This window comes from Camelus dromedarius, chromosome 22 (assembly GCF_036321535.1).
Source record: "Camelus dromedarius isolate mCamDro1 chromosome 22, mCamDro1.pat, whole genome shotgun sequence".
NCBI classification, from domain to species: Eukaryota; Metazoa; Chordata; class Mammalia; order Artiodactyla; family Camelidae; genus Camelus; species Camelus dromedarius.
In genome coordinates, this window is record NC_087457.1 from 13,830,207 (window position 1) to 13,848,582 (window position 18,376).

At 40.5% G+C, this 18,376-nt stretch overlaps 1 protein-coding gene across 1 annotated transcript; it reads right to left on the reverse strand.

Annotated features, from left to right (window-relative positions):
• Window positions 1–3,464: 3,464 nt before the first annotated feature.
• On the reverse strand, window positions 3,465–16,623 carry LOC105089952 (potassium channel subfamily U member 1). The gene is made up of 7 exons (XM_031440120.2): window positions 16,521–16,623; window positions 11,112–11,173; window positions 9,987–10,077; window positions 8,666–8,777; window positions 7,662–7,737; window positions 6,423–6,498; window positions 3,465–3,662 (listed from the first exon to the last, which is right to left on the reverse strand). Exons 1-7 carry the CDS (start codon window positions 16,557–16,559, stop codon window positions 3,465–3,467), a joined length of 654 nt encoding a protein of 217 aa, XP_031295980.2. The 5' UTR covers window positions 16,560–16,623.
• Window positions 16,624–18,376: the final 1,753 nt, after the last annotated feature.

The following is an 18,376-nucleotide window of genomic DNA, read 5'->3' on the forward strand; positions in this document are numbered from 1 at the left end:
AAATCATCAAAACACACAAAATTGCTCAATCTCACTAGGAACCAAAACTGTAAAAATAAAACAACTAGAAGCCATTGTGCCTACTTAAAACTCTTTTTGTATTAAATGTGCATTTCCCAGTGTTTCACAAAATATTTGTCTCAGACTGTGCTTGTGAAGATAGAGCACATAGAACGAAAAAACCATTGAAAACAGTCCTTTCTCAGTCTACTGAACGTCACATTTCCAATTCTGAGAATTAACACTTAGAATAATAATTGTGAATTGGGGAGGTGGGTATAGTTCAGTGGTAGAGTGTGTGCTTAGTGTGTTCGAGGTCCTGGGTTCAATCCCTAATACTTCGTTAAAATAATTCATTAATTAATTAGAAATAAAGAAACCTAATTACCTCCCCACCAAAAAAAAAAAATTGTGAATTGCACAGAGCAGTGCACAAAATTATAGTCGTATATAATAATAAGTGCAGAATATCTTAAATGATAGGGAATCACTTAAATAATATTAGCACAGATACAGAAAAACATCTGGCAAGATCTACTCCAAAATATTTTCTGCGGTTAACTCTGGCCATGAACTGTTTTTTCTTTCTTTCCTGTTTATTATTATTATTTCATGATTTAAAAAATAAATACTGCAAGGGTAATTTTCTTCCATTAAAAATACTGACACCTATTTCAAGCCCATGAGCCACACAGATGCACTTACTCTCCCAGAAAGACGATCTCGGTGTTGATTTCCCCTGCCTTATGTCGGAGGAAATTCCTCAGGAAAGCCGTCACGCTGTCCACGGTGATGTTCCCACAGACCACAATGAACCTAGGAGGCAAGGGCGTGGAGGTGGGTCTGTGGGAATAGAAGGACCCACCTCTGCGTCTAGATTCAGAGCCGGGCAAGTAGCTTAAACTTACTTCTACATAGATTTGGTATTTGCACCACCTAGATTTTAAAGTTAGAAACATCAAGGACTGCGTCTCCAATACACAAAAGAAGCATCAGATTTCTGCAGAGTCTGGTTCATCTCGCGTAGGGAACGACTCCACACAGTTGAATTACACGTAGCTTTTCAGGAATACAGGGATAACTATAGTAACTGAAAGTTTTTCCTGGTTATTTGTAGCTTATAAGGGACTTGCGTGTGTGTTAATGTCACTTGATTTTCCAACTGACTCCTGTCTTTTTTCACCGAGGAACGGCAGAGACTCGGAATGGCGCATCGACTTTCCCACAGTCAAATTCTGTGGTTGACGCAGCACCAGAATCAAGGTTATTTTGGTTTATCTTCTGCATCTAAAATCATCTAGTAGTCACCAAAAAAACAAATGAGTCCAATGGAGAGACATCTAGGACAGGTCCAAAAATATACACATGCAACTTTTATGGTGAAAATCACTGTCAATTTCCTTAGGCTGACTATATATATATATATATATATAAGCTATTTGTCCCCCATTAGTCATTTAAGGAAACTGAAAGCATGATTTCAGCCTAAGTGAACCTTGAATTTTCCAGATCTGATTGGCTGATTTAGCATGTGTCCCGTACCCCTTTCCTGAGATGAACTGGGTCAGACCTTGGCTTATCTAGTTTATTTCACTGTTTTCAATATTTGTCCGTCAGTCCTTCCTTCCTTCTTTCCTTCCTCCCTCTTTCCCTCTCTTTCCTTTTTTTTTTTTTTTTTCACTTTCCTCTTCATACTCCTGTGTGAATCTTGGTTTTCATCCAGCTATGTTAGGACATCACTCCAAAGGAGCTTCCCTCTACTGGGGCTCTTTCCTCTACAGCAGATAAAAGAGTCTAAATAAAAAAGAATCACGTCGAATTCAAGATCTCCAATTTAACCATCTTCTTCTTAGATGTGAAAAATCATGATGGAAATGGAGGTAACATATATCCACAGAGAAGAAGTGTGAAAACGGCGCCATTTTGCTCCTTGGAACAGGCAGCTGTGGCATGGACAGAACGGGATCTGGGAAGTACTGCAGGAGAGGCTGGAACTGCCCCTCCCTCTAGCCAGCCTCTTCCCGTGCATGAGCCCCAATGCTTTAGGGGACTTTGGACTAAGACAACTGCCGTGAATGAATTATTTTAAATTCGAACTGTGACTTTAATTTGATCCGCTATGTAAAGTTAGCCATGAGTCAACCACATGATTAAAATGAGTAAGACCATTAGGAATGGATGTAAGGGGACAGATGGTGATAAGGAGTGCAGAATTATCGCCACAGTCAACATGTCACTCTGAATGACAACACTGTCACTTTAGTTTGTTTAATCTTCTTGCAAACATCTATACAGTAAGTATCAAATAGCAAGTATCATCTACTTATGGTATTTATTCTAGCACAGCCCTTGATAGAGAATGAAGGACCTTGCCAACATAGTCACCTCAGCCAGACAACAGGTATTTAGAGAGAGTGACCAGCAGAACATCTCAAACTGTAGAAATTATACTTGAAAGCTACTTACTTCTTCCCTTTGACCACTCCATAGGAACTGGTGTATTTCCTCTTGTTGGCAAAAAGTTCCACCATTTCAGGGATGTAGCTCGCAAACAGTACCTTAAAATGATCAGCAAATAAAACCTTAAGTCTCATTACTTTCAAGGATACCTCAAAATTCCAAGGTTATAAAGAAGAAAGAAGGTACATACAACTTGCTCTCATCCAGGAAGGGCATGACTGTGATCTTTATGTTTAAAGGGAGACCAATTTTCTTCCTTACTGCCACCTTTGGACTGGGTTAAAATTGAATAAAATGCTTTTCAGCATTTAAAAAGCTGAGAGCCAAGACATGCAGTAGGGCAACCTCCCCACACTCTCTGTCCTGTCCTCACTTCTAGTTGCCCCTCTGACATTTTCACTTGGTATTATTTGGGGCTTTGGGGGAAAAAAATAAAGCATATGGAACAGAGTGAGGTTAAGGGAAAATGATTGAAATGAGGGGAAGTAACCACGATGTGGACAGGGGATATCAGAAAGGTGGAGTGGAGAACTTGGGGATGCTTCTTAAGGAACTGAGATGAAGGTCGCCAAAAGAATGAGAGGCGTCCTTTGTCCTTGACTCACTCTTGAACCAAACATAGATGTTCAGTTATCTGAAGTACAATGCTGGTTTGGAAAGCGCTTACTCATTTGGGCTGGAGAGAACAGTAGTTCCTGCAGGTCAAATCTCAAATCCCCTTCCTCTTTGGAAGAAGGACTTTAATCTGATGGGCAGAAGATGAAGGAAGATGGGGTTGTGCAAACCGATGTAGAGGCTAATTAGGAAAGTCTGCTCTCCTCTGTCTACCATCCTTATCCCTGGCCATCAGGTGATTACGTCATGCACTCCAAAGGATGTGATTTGGAAAACAGGGGATGCATGGATCTCTTCATTTTCATTTGACACCTGCTCTGAATAGTGCAACATTCACTCTCAAAACTTTCTCACCATTAACCAAACGTCTTTGGTTTATGTAGCTATAGTCAAAAGATATTAAAAATATTCTTTACCAAACTCCCCAAAGTGAAGAATATGATGAAAGTCCGTCCCAGGGATGTCTTGGCTACCACATCTCCAAAGCCAACAGTGGACATTGTCGCCATGACCAGGTAAATGGAGTCAAAATACGATATATTCTGTGAATTTCTACCTCTGAGCCAGGGATCACCAGAATTCTCCACCTGTCCAAAGAGAGAAGACTCAGCAAAGGTCTCTGAATGTAATCCAGGGATAAGTTTACAAAGAACAGGCAAAACACTGGATTAGTTCCACTGAATTCAATCCAGATGAAATGTTAAATGATTCCCAGAGGTTGTCGTGAAGGGTTTGCAAATATTGCAGGTAGCAATGGTGAAGTCTGGTTTCCCTTTGTTGTGATTACTGCTGAGGGGGCACGAAGCTTAAGCCCATACAGGGGTGCTTCACAGGGGGGAAGGCTGCCCACATCTCTCTCTTTTCAGTGCACACATGCCCACATCCTGCATCCAGGGGACTAGAGTCTCGCAGACTGGGCAGTTATGACTCATTCTTGCTTTTCAGCAGATCAGGCCCATCACTAAGGACAGAAGCACTTAAGTGGGCCCTTCATTTCAGCGAGCTTAAGCACATGAAGGCTAGTGTCTAAGGAAAAGCCAAAGAGCTTTCCAGATTATTTCCCTCCCTCCCTGCAAAAATCTTTCCAGTGATTAAAAACAAACTCTTAAATAAGCCATAAGGATACACTGTACAACCCAGGAAATCTAGCCAGTAGTTTATCATAACTATAAATGGTGTATAAACTTAGAAAACTGTGAATCACTATATTGTACACCTGTAACTCATATAGTATTTTACATCAACCATACTTCAATTAAAAAAACACCCTATTAGGAGTTTGGGAATAACAGATACACATTACTATGTATAAAACAGATAAAGAACAAGGACCCACTGTATAGCACAGGGAACTATATTCAGTTTCTTATAATAACATGTAATGAAAAAGAATCTGAAAAAAATATATATGTATGTATATGTATAACTGAATCGCTTTTATTTTAGTTTGTCACTTCAAATACCCTTGCAACAAAATCTAATTTTTTTTTTATTTTTTATTTTTTTGCTCTGGTATATAGGTTTTCTAGGTTTCAAACATTCCAGGTGTTGGTGTGACTCACAGTAGATAGCCCTAAGTTCCAAGCTGTCTGATTGCTTCTCTATGCCTCCTCGGTGGAGGGCTCCTCCGCTGGGGTACTGGATGTCCCACAGAAGCAAATGTCCCCATGCTTAGAGGGGCTGAGCAACGGACTTTGATGATGCAAGGGAGTCTAACAGAGACGGTGTTCAACCCAGAAGCACGAGATATTTACAGGGAGCCACTACTCTTCAACTAGGACTGTTGGTGGCTTGGGAGAGTGGCTTGTCAGAAACTTGTGATTTTCACAAATAATCCAGAAATCCAGGTTTTTAATGTGAGCTCTCCTAAAAAGTTAGCAACCCATACAAAAGTGGAATATAGAAAATACAGATACATCGGGTCTGATAAAATATGCCTATAGGCCACATTCAGAATGAGAGCCCCTCATTAGAACCGCGAGTGAAGGCAAAAAGAAATACTGTTACTATGGTTTCTCTTTTAGCGTTCTCCTGCCCTCCTTTCTGTGACGGCCAGCAGATCTCTACAGGCACACTGGTTTGCTTTTTTGTTTCTGTTTTGGAGGGAGGTAATTAAGTTTATTTACTTTTTTAAATTTTAATGGAGGGACTAGGGATTGAACCCAGGACCTCGTGCGTGCTAAGCATGCGCTCTACCACTGAGCCGTCCCCTCCCACCACAGGGACAGTGGTGATTGTTTCTCCCCTGCAGGGATCCACCTTTACTGCCGTTACACTTCTTTTTAGGGAAATCTGTCTCCTGCTTGCATGGTGAGAAGGAGGTGATGGTTTCAGATTTCTCTCTTTTTTTTTCAATCAAAGTTGATTTTACAAAATACTGTGTTAGTTTCAGGTGTACAGCATAGCGATTCAGTTAATTTTTTTCTGATTGTTCTCCATTACAGGTTATCACAAGAGATTGAATATAATTTCCTATGCTACACAGTAAATCCTTATTGCTTACCTGTTTCATGTTTCGCAGTTTCTATCTGTTTCTTGAAGGTTCACGTCACAGTTTGCTTTTGGTGTTGGACATTTTTCTTGATGAACTGAACATAGTTAAGTTTTTTTTTTACTTTTTTTTTGTTTTCTTTGTCATTTTTAAAAATTAATTTTGAGAGAAAGACTCAAGTGGAAAAGACTTCTGCTCTAGTTTTTATTTTGTTTTGCTTTTCTCAAAGGCCTCTGTGGGCTTTTAATATTCCACTTCAGTTTCTGCATTTTCTAATACCTGTTCTTCAGCAATGAAATCCAGGAGTTTCTTTCCTCTTGTTGAGAACCATTCAATTTGTTGCTGATTATGTGGGATAAGAAATAGTCTTCCCTTTAGGCAAAGGAGGCAGCTTTGTAAACAGACTGATTCCAAGAGAACCAAGAAAGCCCCAAAGTTCCCCTGTGCAACTGAGAAACTGCTCCCCCACAACTCTGCAGCTTTTATTGAAAGCCAAATTCTCTCATTGGTTTCATCTCTGACTTTTTATTCTTTTTTCTAAATGCTGGAGCCCCTATGAAGATACAGGAACACATTTTACCTAGTGTTTATACCTTTGGAAGAAGAAGCTTATCAAATCCTTTCCTAAAAGCAGGTTTTGAAAGTTGGAAGAGGGAACACTCATCCCTTGAGTGTAGGAGATACATGTTTGTGAAAAATATGGGGAGGAGAGAAAACCCAGAGAAGGGAAGTAGAAAGATGGACCTCTCCCTGGTTACAGGGATGGAAACAGGAGCTCAGGAGATGTGCCTCCATTTTTCAGAGAAAAGCCATTCATGCTCACTGGCATCATCAGGGGGTTTGATGAGATGCTTACCAGGTGGATGAATCCTGCCGCAGTGAACCACGTACTGAGAACGATTGATAACAGTTTGGAAAACTTCACTGAATTGCTAGAGGGAAGAAGGGCAAAGAGCTGCTGACAGGTTCCAGAACAACACCATCGCCTCCAATGTCGCCCCTCCAAGTGGGGCTCATGGACCAGAAGGAGCGATATGCTTGCCTGGGAGCATATGAGAAATACATGATCCCAGGTCCTGCCTTCACCAACTGGCCTGCAAGGCTCCAGCATCCTCTGCATGGTCCATATACCCATGAGGCTTGGGGACGCAAGGCTCCCAAACACACCCAGTCACTCCCACTTGTTCGGAAAGTTTAGATTTGGGATGATCTCCACTAGCCTGGTATTATGTGGACCCAATGCAGTGTCCCGGGAATCCAGGGGGTGGGCTTGCGAAATGAAATTTTGCATAGATCACGGAAACGTCATCTCGTAGTGCTGAATGCACTCACACCAGGATCTTGGAATGAAGAGGCTCCCACAAGCTCCCGTCTCCTAAGTAGGGCCCTGGACTCTAGCTGAAAGCTCTTTGGTTTTCACAGGGGCCCCTGTCACATGAGAACAGCCCTCTCCAATCCCAGCTCCTTCAATGCATAAACTCTCAGCAGTGAGATCCACTTGGCTGGTACTATTGGGTGCTTCTTATCAGAACACAGAGGCTTGGAGATTTTGAGCGGGTAATGTTAGACCAAACTGCTTAAAACCTCAGCAGTACTGCTGCTTAAAGGTGGTTTGGATTTTTTTTTTTTTAATTTTAATTTTTTTGGAGACATTTAGGCAGCTCTATTTCTGTGAGCAAGAGTTCACTGCTGCTACTACAGAGGAATTAATAGTCTTATCTTCCTACATAGCAGAGGTGTGATCCATGACACCAAATGGGGAGAATCCAAGTGTCTGAACTGCTTTGATTTAAAAAAAAAAAAAATTGGGGGGGGGGTGTGTGCAGGAATAAAGCCTAAATGGGTGGACACACTGTAGCTCCAAGAAACAAAGAAAAAAAGGACTCTTCCAAATGATTGCACACTTTGCAGCCCATGTGTGATGTTAATGCAATGGGGGAAGGTGAGTGAAAGGTATCTTGGGATGTAAAGGAGCTCGTGATTTTTGAACGGGAGTTCTGATGGGAGATGAGCTGAGCTGGAGGTTCAGATTACATGCAAATTTCCTCATCCCAATGAGTGAGTAAGGAGTGCGTGGGGCGGGGCGGGCACTTACCTGGTCCTGATGGCTCGCAGAATTTGCAAGATTTGTGGGAGTTCCAGCAGCCGCAAGGCTCTCAAGAACCTTAAACCTACAAAACAATAAAAAGAGAAGGCTGCCGAAGGAAGAGGGTCACTGCAGGCAGCGGTCTGAATCATCCCACCACTGGTGCTTCTCTCCCCGAGATGCTCAATTCCAGAGTCATCAGTTTAAGACCATGAGCCCTGCTTCAAATCCCGGCCCCTGCACTCAGTGGCTGCTGTAATCTAAAGCAACCCCGTAGCTTCTCTAGTCCCTCATCTGTAAAATGAGAATTCTAACAGTACCTGCCTCGCAGGGCTGCTGAGCTAATATAAAACATATAATAAGCACTACTCACCTTTCACTCTGCTTAACTCTTCTTGAGAATGGAAAATAAATGTTCCATAAACCACTGAAACTCCTGACTCTACAATCTTGGGGGCAGGCTCCCCAGGGTTTGATGAGGTTTTCCTTTACGCAGTCTGAATATAACATTCGTAAGGAGTATTTCGTAGGAAATAAATAATCATATAAGATTACATAAAAACTGGCAAAAAGCCACAGAACGACCAGGCGCTGTCAATACATCCACCTTAGAGACGAAGTAACTCGTTAAATAAATCTCTAACAGGTCACTGCGGGTCTGGATGTGATGAGTGATAGGTTTTTAAAGACCACGGGAGGCTTTTCATCTCTCCCAGTCTGGTGGGATCGCAGCACAAAGGTGCCATGGGGGCGGGGATGTTGGGGTCCCGCCCCTCAGGTGCGGATGAGCTAATCCACAGATAGTCAACCACCACGATCAGGGCTACTCCAGGGACTGGGATTAACAAAAATGGTTTCACTGGGGTTAAAAAAATATACTACAAAACCATACCATCCAGGGAGAAAATTTTTTTTTTAATGGCATTTAGGCTTTAAAAGAAAATGAAGGATGCTTGTGTATAAATATTGAAGGATTGTTTTGAGAGTGCTGCTGATCGCGACAACTCACTTACCCAGCCAATTTCTCTTCAAATAATAAGAAATGAAGGTTGGTGGGATGGTAAATATGTCTACGATCGAATTCATCTCCAGCCAGAACTTGACCTTGTCATCGGCTGCCAAAAACTATGAAATGGAAACAAAAGACCCCACATTCTGTTACCCTCAAAAATTTTAAAGTGAACCCAAGAGTGGCTCTTTTCAGCTACATTTCTTTAAGCAATTGAAGCTCTGATCTCATTCTCTTATTGTATACATACAATATATACACACGCAGACATATACGTATATAGTGATACAGGTGAGCATATATTTATATAGACATGTAGACATCTGTATATTTATATAAAGATTGTACCTTTCATGGGTGTTCAATGAATGAACAGGAACCTGTTTTACTTACCAGATCTTAACGCTCACACTTCTGAACAAACTTTTGACCTTCCTGCCGCTCCTAGGGCTTTCTGATAGATGTAATTATGCAGATAAAGCCCCCTCTTTGTGAGCATAGAGGAAACAAGATCTAGGATGCTCTTCAATGGACAAGGTACAGCTAACGCTTGTGTTTATGAACTTCCCTATTTAGATTAAAAAAGCAAGCATTTCCAGAAGGGAAGAGTAAAAATAAGATTGTGATGGTCAGTGCGGTCAAAGTAAGTTTTGAAGGAAGGTCATAGAAACACACACACACACACATATATAAAATGTATCTTTTATACATATGTATACATATATATGTGTGTGTGTATATATACATATACTACACACACACATATATTTATACACATCATTATAGTCTCCCACAAACGTGGGAGAGATCAATCTAGAATCTAGATCAAGGGTGGGCCCTCAAAAAGTGCTTGTGGAATGAGAAAACTATTTAATAAATGAATGCAACAAAATGAAAGACACAGAAGTATTCCACAGAGCCATCAGGCACACATGCCATCCGTGACGCCAAGGTACGTTTTCAGAGGCTTGGTATTCAGGGTCAGCTAGCTTGTGATTACTAGTAATTCCTTCTCGGTGGAGGGTGGGAAGCCCATGAGGAGGACAGGGTGATGCGGTGATGACATTTAAAAAAGGAATCCTTTTCACCTGCGCTGAAATTTCTGGCTTGGGTTACAGCTTCAAGTGCAGGAGAGAGTTTTCAGGTCTCACGATACGTGGAACAACGCAGGGCCCAGAGCCTCTGGCTTTGGAGGCTGAAAACGGTGGCGGGGGCGGGGGGGGGGGGGTGCTGCCTAACGAGGGCGTCTCTCTGCACAGCACAGATCTCCTTATGGTGCCTCTGCTGTGCTCATGTATTTACCTCAACTTCCAATAGGTACTTACTCTCAACCCAAAATAGAAACTGAAGAAAGCATTGAAAGTCAGATCAAAGGGGATGGTTTTGTCCTCATATGAAGAACAGCTTCCAACAGGGCTGGAAAAGAAATAAAGACAGTTTATAAAGATGTGCATTTTAAAAGCTGTGTCTGCAGAGGAAAAATAAAGTGAGTGGGTGGGCAATTTTCTATTTATCTGCCATGAATGGTCAACCCAGACACTTCAGTGCACATCTCAAGGAAATTACTTTTCTCTTGGGAGTAGAGATGGCTGCATGGAGGGGAAAAAAAAAAAACACTGGGCTGTGAACGGAGCTGAAAATAACAGAAAAATTACCTGCTCTCCTTTCACAGAGCCTATCGGTTCAGTTTCCATTTTATCAATGGGATTCAGAGGCACAGAGGGAACGTGGCTCTTCTTGGTTTGCAAGGCCATCTACCCAGCCAAGACATTCTGGCTTCCCTATGCTCCTGACATAGAGCTATTCTAGGTCAAACGAACTGATCTGAGCCAAATTCAAAGAAAAATGTCCTAAAAGATCAGTAAGGAGTTTACAAAGCAAAGACTCCTAGTGTCCCTAGGAGCCCTAAAGTGGCCTGACTTTTGTGGCCCTGGAATCCCAGCCTCAGTCTACTAGAAATCCAGTATGACTCCCAGAGGACCCGCCTGGAGTTCAGATTAGACTGCGCCGTGTCCAGGAAACGGTCCTAACCTTGGCACGGGAGAAGGGCATGCCTTCAGAGAAGAATAGACGATAATTTGCTCCTTTATCCCAGGGGAGGTCTAGCATGTAAGGTCCTCATAAATGGTCCAAGAGAGGAGATAACACCTGGGGACTGCAGTCCCAGAGATCCCAGAGTAGGCCTATGACCACAGCCCAGCTCCCAGCACTGCAAGGTGACAGCATGCAGGGGAAACACATGCTTTTTTTTTTTTTTTTTTTTTTTTTTTTGGTGGTAGAGTTAGGTTTAGTGCTTCCTGGGGGAAACTAAACACTTATCCTTTTTTTATGAGCTTCTGTGCGGGGGTATATGTGAAAGTATATTAAGCATCATTCCCGAGAGACAATTCCAAATTAGCTGGCAACCTGGTGATATTAAGCAGACAAGATTAGCTGGGGATTTTACTTACTCAGTAGAGTTGATGAAATAGATTACAAGAGACCCAATGCTTAGCACAAAGACAAGGATAACCTAAAAAAAAACAAAAACCAAAAAAAAAAAAAAAAAAACAGAGATAAATGTACAGAACCATCCTATTATCCTGAACATAGACAAACATACTACTAATATTGTATTTTCTCTTTTTCCCTTGCGTTTATATCTGTAGCCATTTTTTTTTCACATTTCATGCTAGCATTCATACATTTATTCATTCAAGAAAAACTGAATGGACCTTTGCTGGCTATTCAATAAATGAGCACGTACCCACTCATTTTACTTACCTAATTTTAACTCTTACAGACTTTGGAATAAACACTTTGTCCTTTCTGCTGCTCCTAAAGCAACCCAAGCACTGCCCACTGTTGGATCTCTAAATCAAAGCACAGTCTTGTAGTATATAATAAAATAAGTTCCTGATGCATGAGTGTACTTTAAACATAAAGTACGAAATAAGAAAAAGAAATGGTAGAAACACAGATGAAGATACAACGCATCTCCAGATGGTGGAAAAGGTTTTAAAATTTTATATTTTAACATAAACAATGGACATAAGGTATGAAGTAAGAGATGGATCTTTTCTGGTGTGTTTTATGCTTTTCCCTTTTCCCTTTAAAAGTGGCATTTCATTAGGAAAATCAGCAAAAAATAGCAAAATAAATGTTTATGCAGTTATTTTCCTCAGCGTCATTCCTGAATTCTTCTTTCTCATCTCCAAACGAATTGTGATGCTTTATTTGCTTTTTTTGTTGTTCTGTACACTAAAGGTGACACCTGTCACTCTTGCTGAGGGTTTATCTACTCATTTACAGAAAAACTTAACACATTTAGAGAAAAGATTACACATTTGCAGAAAAGATTTAAGGCAGAATACAGAGATGCATAAAATGCTAGACTACCCAGAAACACAGAACCCGGAGAAGACAGAGAAACAGAATGTGGACATAAAACAGTGACTAGGATGATGCTAAAAACAGACACACTAAAGATAAGCCGTCTATTCCATTCTAAGTGTTTTAGCCAGCAAAGCAACAGAGAAACATAGTTATACAGTTAACAACATCAAAGAATAAAAAGGGGGGGGGCTAGATTGCTTAGGAATTGCATTCTGTTTGGAACCGAATTCAGTAGACAATCTCCCACGGGTAGCTGTAATAACATACTTTGTAATAACCAGAGCAACAAGCCCAAAGATGCTGCAGAGCTGATCAGCACTCTGCCATGTTTTATCTGTAGCAGGATCTCAGAAGGTCTCTAGTTTTGAAGATAATAATTTCTTTCCCTGTGACTATTGGAATTTTCCTCTCCTCCTCGTTTTCCTTCTTTTTCTTTCCCTCCTCCTTCTTTTTTTTAAAAAAAAAAACTTCCTCTCCTCCTTGTCACCCTCTTTCCTTTTCTTCTTCTTACACTGCGTTGTCAGCCATGTATCTATGCATTTAAGACATTAACATGTAGATATTTTTTATTTGCCATCATTGGGGGTTTTGATATAGACAGGGTGCCTTCATTGAAAGAGAAAATCGGATGTTTTCTTCCTTTTATTTTCTATGCCCTGGGACTGATGAGCATTAGAGAGATCCACTGCTTAAAGGTCTGGCAGACGGGACCCTGAAATCATCTAGGTCTCCCACAGGCGGAGACGGAGAAGGGGCAAGGGTGGCGATATTGACAAAAGTCCTTGACATCTTTATTTCTTCCAGGCTTTGGTCTGCTGAAGTTTCTTTCCTTCTTTCATGGTCAGTTTTGGCAATTCCTATTGTCCTAAGGAATCATTTGGTTTCCATAATTAATTGTCTGTGTATCTTTCAATTTCCTTTTTATCTGTACTTCTGTTCTCATTTTAGTGTCTTATTTCATACATTTGTTCTGCTTGTTTAGCCAAGCCATCGATTTCTCTATTTTATTGTCTCTTTCAAATAATCAGCTGTTTTTATAACTTGTTAATTTCTGGCTTTCTTATTTTTTCTGCTTAGATTTAATGTCTTCTTTAACTTCTTGAGGTTGATAATTAATTTAGTTATTTTTCATTTATCAAAATAAGTTGTTCGTGTTTCGCATTTAACTTGGAGCAGTTCCCGTTTCATACTCTAGGTGCAAGGGACGTGTGTTGTTTTCACTACCTTTGCTCTCTAAATAGTCTGCAATTTAATTTTGATTTCTCAGAGTCGAGTCACTCAAGAAAGAGATTAAAATTTTTTTTTTTTTTTTTTTTTGCTGTAAGGTCTTTGTTTAGGGTTCTTTTTTTTTTCTGGGTTTATTACTTTAAGTTTATTTATTGCACTGTGGTCAGTTTATGTCCTCTGCCTCTACTTTGTTTTACAATTGGGATTGTTTTTTGTGACCTAACATATGCCGAAGTTTTACAAATTGCCCGTAGACATTTGTAGGTTTAATTTCTGTTTCTGACATACGGAGTTTGATCCTTTCAACAGCTCTTTCTTATTAATTAAGTTCCTTTGTTCTTCTTTATGCTCCTTTTTCTTCTTCTTCTTCTTCTCCACATTATTATTATTATTTTCCATTTTCTCCTGATACGAAATAGATGAACTAAAAGGTTCTATTACCAATGTCTCTTTAATATTTCATTTTTATTTCTTCTAATTTTTTAAGTTTGTTAATTATCTTGAAGCTATATTATTGTCATGATATTCATAATGTTATACCTTGAAATTTGTTACAGTTATCATCACAAAGATTAAGTGTTGAATTGTGTTCCCTAAAAAGATACGCTGAAGTCCTCATCCTCAGGACCTCACACGGTGACCTTATTTTCAGACAGAGTCTTTGCAGATGTATTGAAGCTAAGGTAAGTTTATGAGGATGGACTTTAATCCAGGATGACTGGTGTCCCTGTAAAAAGGGGAAGTCTGGACACATACATGACCAGAGGAAACACGATGTGAATGCCACGTAAAAGTGAAGGCAGAGATACGGTGCAGCTACAAGCCAAGGAGAGCCAAAGATTGCCAACAAACCAGCAGAAGCTTGGAGAAATGCAGGGACAGATTCTCTCTGCCAGCCCTCAGAAGGAACCAACCTTTCTTTGGTCTTAGACTTCTAGCCTCCAAAACTGAGACAATACATTTCTGTTGTTTAAGCCACTCAGTTTGTGGTCCTTTGTTAGAACAAAGAGAGAAATTAACAGGGGTCACTTGGCTTTGTTCATTGTTCTTTTGCCTTGAATTCACACTTATCTGATTTAAAAATTGTGCTCCCAGCTTCTATTGTCATTTGCCTAGTACGCCTTTGACAATTTCTTTAGTTTCAAATTTTATAGTACCTCTTGAATTTTCAAAACATAATTAGACCATGTCAACCCATGCTTTAAAAATCCTCAATGACTCCTCTTTGCATTAGAATACAATCATTACATTTGAATAGCCTACTTCCTTACTGCAAAGAACAAAACACTGCATGCTTCTCTGGTCTCTCCTCAGACCTCACTGTCCCCTGCCCTCCAGGGCCTCTAGCTCAGGCACCTCCTTTGGTACTGAGAGTGATCTGAGCTCTTCATCTCCATAAATCTGCTCTCTTTCCTGGAAACCTGTTCCTCCCACTCTTTGGGCTTTATCCTTCTGGTTTTTCAACTCTCAGCTCAAACCTTTCCTTGTCAGAGATTCTCGCTCTGGTCACTGTATCTAATGGGCTCTAACTCTAAAACCACAAAAAGTCTCAAACACATCCCTTACAGCACTGATCACCTGAATTCACCCTATTTATTTATGTACAAATGTATCATCTCTACCCCCCACTAGAACTTAAGTCCCATAAGTGGAAGACTCTTGCCTGCATTTTTCATCATGTCTAGAGTATCTGCCTTGCATGCAGCTGGCAAACAATAAATAGTTGTCGAAAGAAGGCAGTAAGGGGTTCCAAAGGAAAGAAAGAAGGGTGGGTGGAAGGAAGGAAATCTATTAGCCACTCTTTTCTCATCCTTTCATAAAACACTTGCTTGGCAGCCCTGCTGAGAGTCCCAATTCTGTGTTTCAATGCTAAACTATTTATTCTCATTTAAACTTTACTCCATTATTCTTGTTGTTCCAACCATTTAATCACAAGCTGTAACAGACTGAAAGAACAATTTTTCTATCATTAAAGAAGTAATTTGTATTGGTATGTGATCAATGATCATTCCTTCCCACCCACTCCCTGTAGGCAGTGCTTACATGGGAGACGGTGTAAGTTCTCTTCTGCCTCACCCCAGTGACCTCTAGGACATTGTTCCTGACATTATTCACATATAATCCAACATGGCTTGAGCATCTGAAGAGATCCTAACCAAGAAATCCCTGATAAAATCAGAAAAAAAACCCCCACAAAATCCTTCTCTAATAGGTCATACCAACAGCGATTTCAAAAAAGAGACCAAAACTTCCACCTTCCCTGATGACTCAGTATCCCCTGCAGAATTCAACAAAGCAATTTTACTTATGTACCTTAAAGTGAGTTTTAAGAATCAGTTAGGTCCAAATTAAACAACATTAACTGAAAAACAGCAATGTTTGTACCAGTTACGAAAAGCTGAGGACAATCCTTGGTTCACATGCCTCGACTTCCCGCCTGCCACCATCTGATGGCAGCATCTCCTCAGTTACAGATTCTGGTTTTTAATGTTTCAGATCTAACTATGCTGCTGAAATGACGATCCGTTCAGTGTTCACTTACAGGGCATCCGCTATTTCCTGACAATGGGACATAAACATTGCCCGGACATAGGTTTTCTTTTTTTTTTCCTCAAGGAGCCCACGGTGCAGTGGGGGAGACAGGCTTATGCACAGATAACTTTAGTATCAGAGTTCAATGGATATTAGAGAAACTTAGAGACGGGGGCTCTTAGCTTAATACAGAGATGAAGCAAGAGCTCCCCAAGGGGATGGTGCCTGGACTGAGTTTCAATATGTCAAAGTTATCTAGATTAAAACAGGAAGTCAATGGTAAATATCACAGAGGGGCAAAAGAGACCAGTTTGTAAGAGGAAGAAAGGAGGCTATTGGAATCGGAGGGGAAAACAGCTGTACATTTCAGGCCAGATAATCCACTGCACCAAACTTTTTTGAACATATGCTATATGCTGGACATCCATCTACAAACAAGGAGAACAAAATTCATACAAACTTTGCCCTAAGTTTTTCTTCTAGTGGACAGGCTGACAATAAGTAGAAAAATATAATGCCAAGTAATTATATTCACTCCAAAGAAAAAAAGCAAGCACAATCAAGGCGGGGAAGGTAGCCACAGGGAGATGGCAGTTGGGAGGTAATGACATTGTAGATACGGCCACCAGGGGGCAGCAGGTGCTTACCTGGGCGATAAAATTATATATTCTGACTGTACAACACAGTAAAGTTTGTTAGCAAGTTAACATGGGAAATGTACTTACCAACACTTGTCCCACAAAGGTCTGCGCCGAAAGCAGCATTTCTATACGATCGCGAAATGCTCCTTGGAAGCTGAGACTTCTTGAATGACTATGGCCAACTCTCCTTGACATTATTTCCTATAAGCAAGAGAATGGAATTCTGAGAGTGAGCCAGGTCTCAGAGAAAGTCGCCTGCTGTATGCGTGTTGATGGAGCCCCTGGTGCGGCATCGCCCAGAAGCCACTCCGCCTTGTCCACCCCCGGGAGCCCTGAGGAGGTCACTTACTGTGTATTTCATACAATGAATTTTACTGGGTTTGCATTTTACTGTCATTCCACACAGTTTTAGTTTTTTTCCCCCGTTCTGAATTCTGCAGCCTTCGCCATGCCCTTCTCACACACTCTCAGTCCCAGACCCTTCACGCCGACATTACTGGGGTGCTCAGGGTTGGGAGCAGCGTGCTTTGTTCTGATCTGGGAATGAGTATCTTACCCTTTTCTATCAAGATCCGCAAACAAGGAAAAAAAGATTACAAACGGATTTGTAGGTAAAATATCTGGGTTCTTTTGAGAGAAAGAAGAAGGAACGTTTTAGCCATTTTATGTTGCTTTTAATTACCATCTGATTTCATATCCCGCTGAGATGATGACCCTTCGTCACATTTACAAAATGCCTTTACTAATCATACAATTCCCTCTCCGTACCTGTGGGCTCTGCATCTGTGGATTCAACCAATCTCAGATGGAAAATATTGAAAAAAAAAAAGAAATTCCAGAAAGTTCCAGAAAACATTTGAATTTGCTGGGTACTGGCAAATATTTACATAGTGTTTACATTGTATTTACAACTCTTCACATAGCATTTACATTGTCTTAGGTATTATAACTAATCTAGAGATGATTTGAAGGAAAATGGAGATGTGCACGTTGTATGCAAATCATTTTATTCAAGGGACTTGAGCATCCTCAGATGTTGGTATGTGGGCGTGTCCTGCAACCAATCCCCTGTAGATACCAAGGGATGACTGTATTTGAAATTTCTAATAATTCTATGAGGTTGACAAAGGAAGTCTGATCGAACAAATTTTACATTGATAAGGAAACCGAGGTCTAGAGAAAGTAAGTGACCTGCCTCTGAGCAGGCAGAGAGGAAAGGTTGGAGTCTGAACTAGGCTCCGTGTCTGTTGACAGTCTGGAACGACCCCTGAGAAAGACACAAGCAAGCTGGGATGGACCGCACCATGCAGGCTGAAGCCCCTGACTTTTAGAAAAGCTCATTTTATGTGGAGCTAGGGATTTGAAATGACTTAATTTTTCTACTCATATTTCTGAGTGGTAGGAAGAGAAATCTCATTAAATGACTATTTGAGAGAGTTCATATCTTGATCAATGATTGCCTTCTAATATTTAAGACTCATCATACGCATTCCTGGGAAGTGGCCTGAGCATTGATTTTTTTTTAATATTCAATGCATTAATATGGAATGTTCATTTGAATTCTATTATAAAGTTGGAAGTGCCTTCAGTGGGAAAACAAATTAGCCCTAAGCTATAATAAAATTGTGTTTATGAATGTAGTAAATCTTTTAAAAATACATATTTAAGGAGAAAATTATGACTCTCCAAATAATTTTTAAAAGAACTTTTCACAGTACCAAGATTTGTGACATCTTTGCATTAGGCCAACTTTCCCAAAGGCTTAGAGAAAAAATACAACACTCTCAATTTAATTAGACATGACAAATTATTGAGAAGTCACTCAACTTTCATCAGCCTCTCTCCTCAAGATTTAAAGTCAGAACGGTATAGTATTCTGGTTGCTCAGACCCCACTTATTAACATTTTGTAACGTTTGCTTCCTATTTGAAATAAAAAGG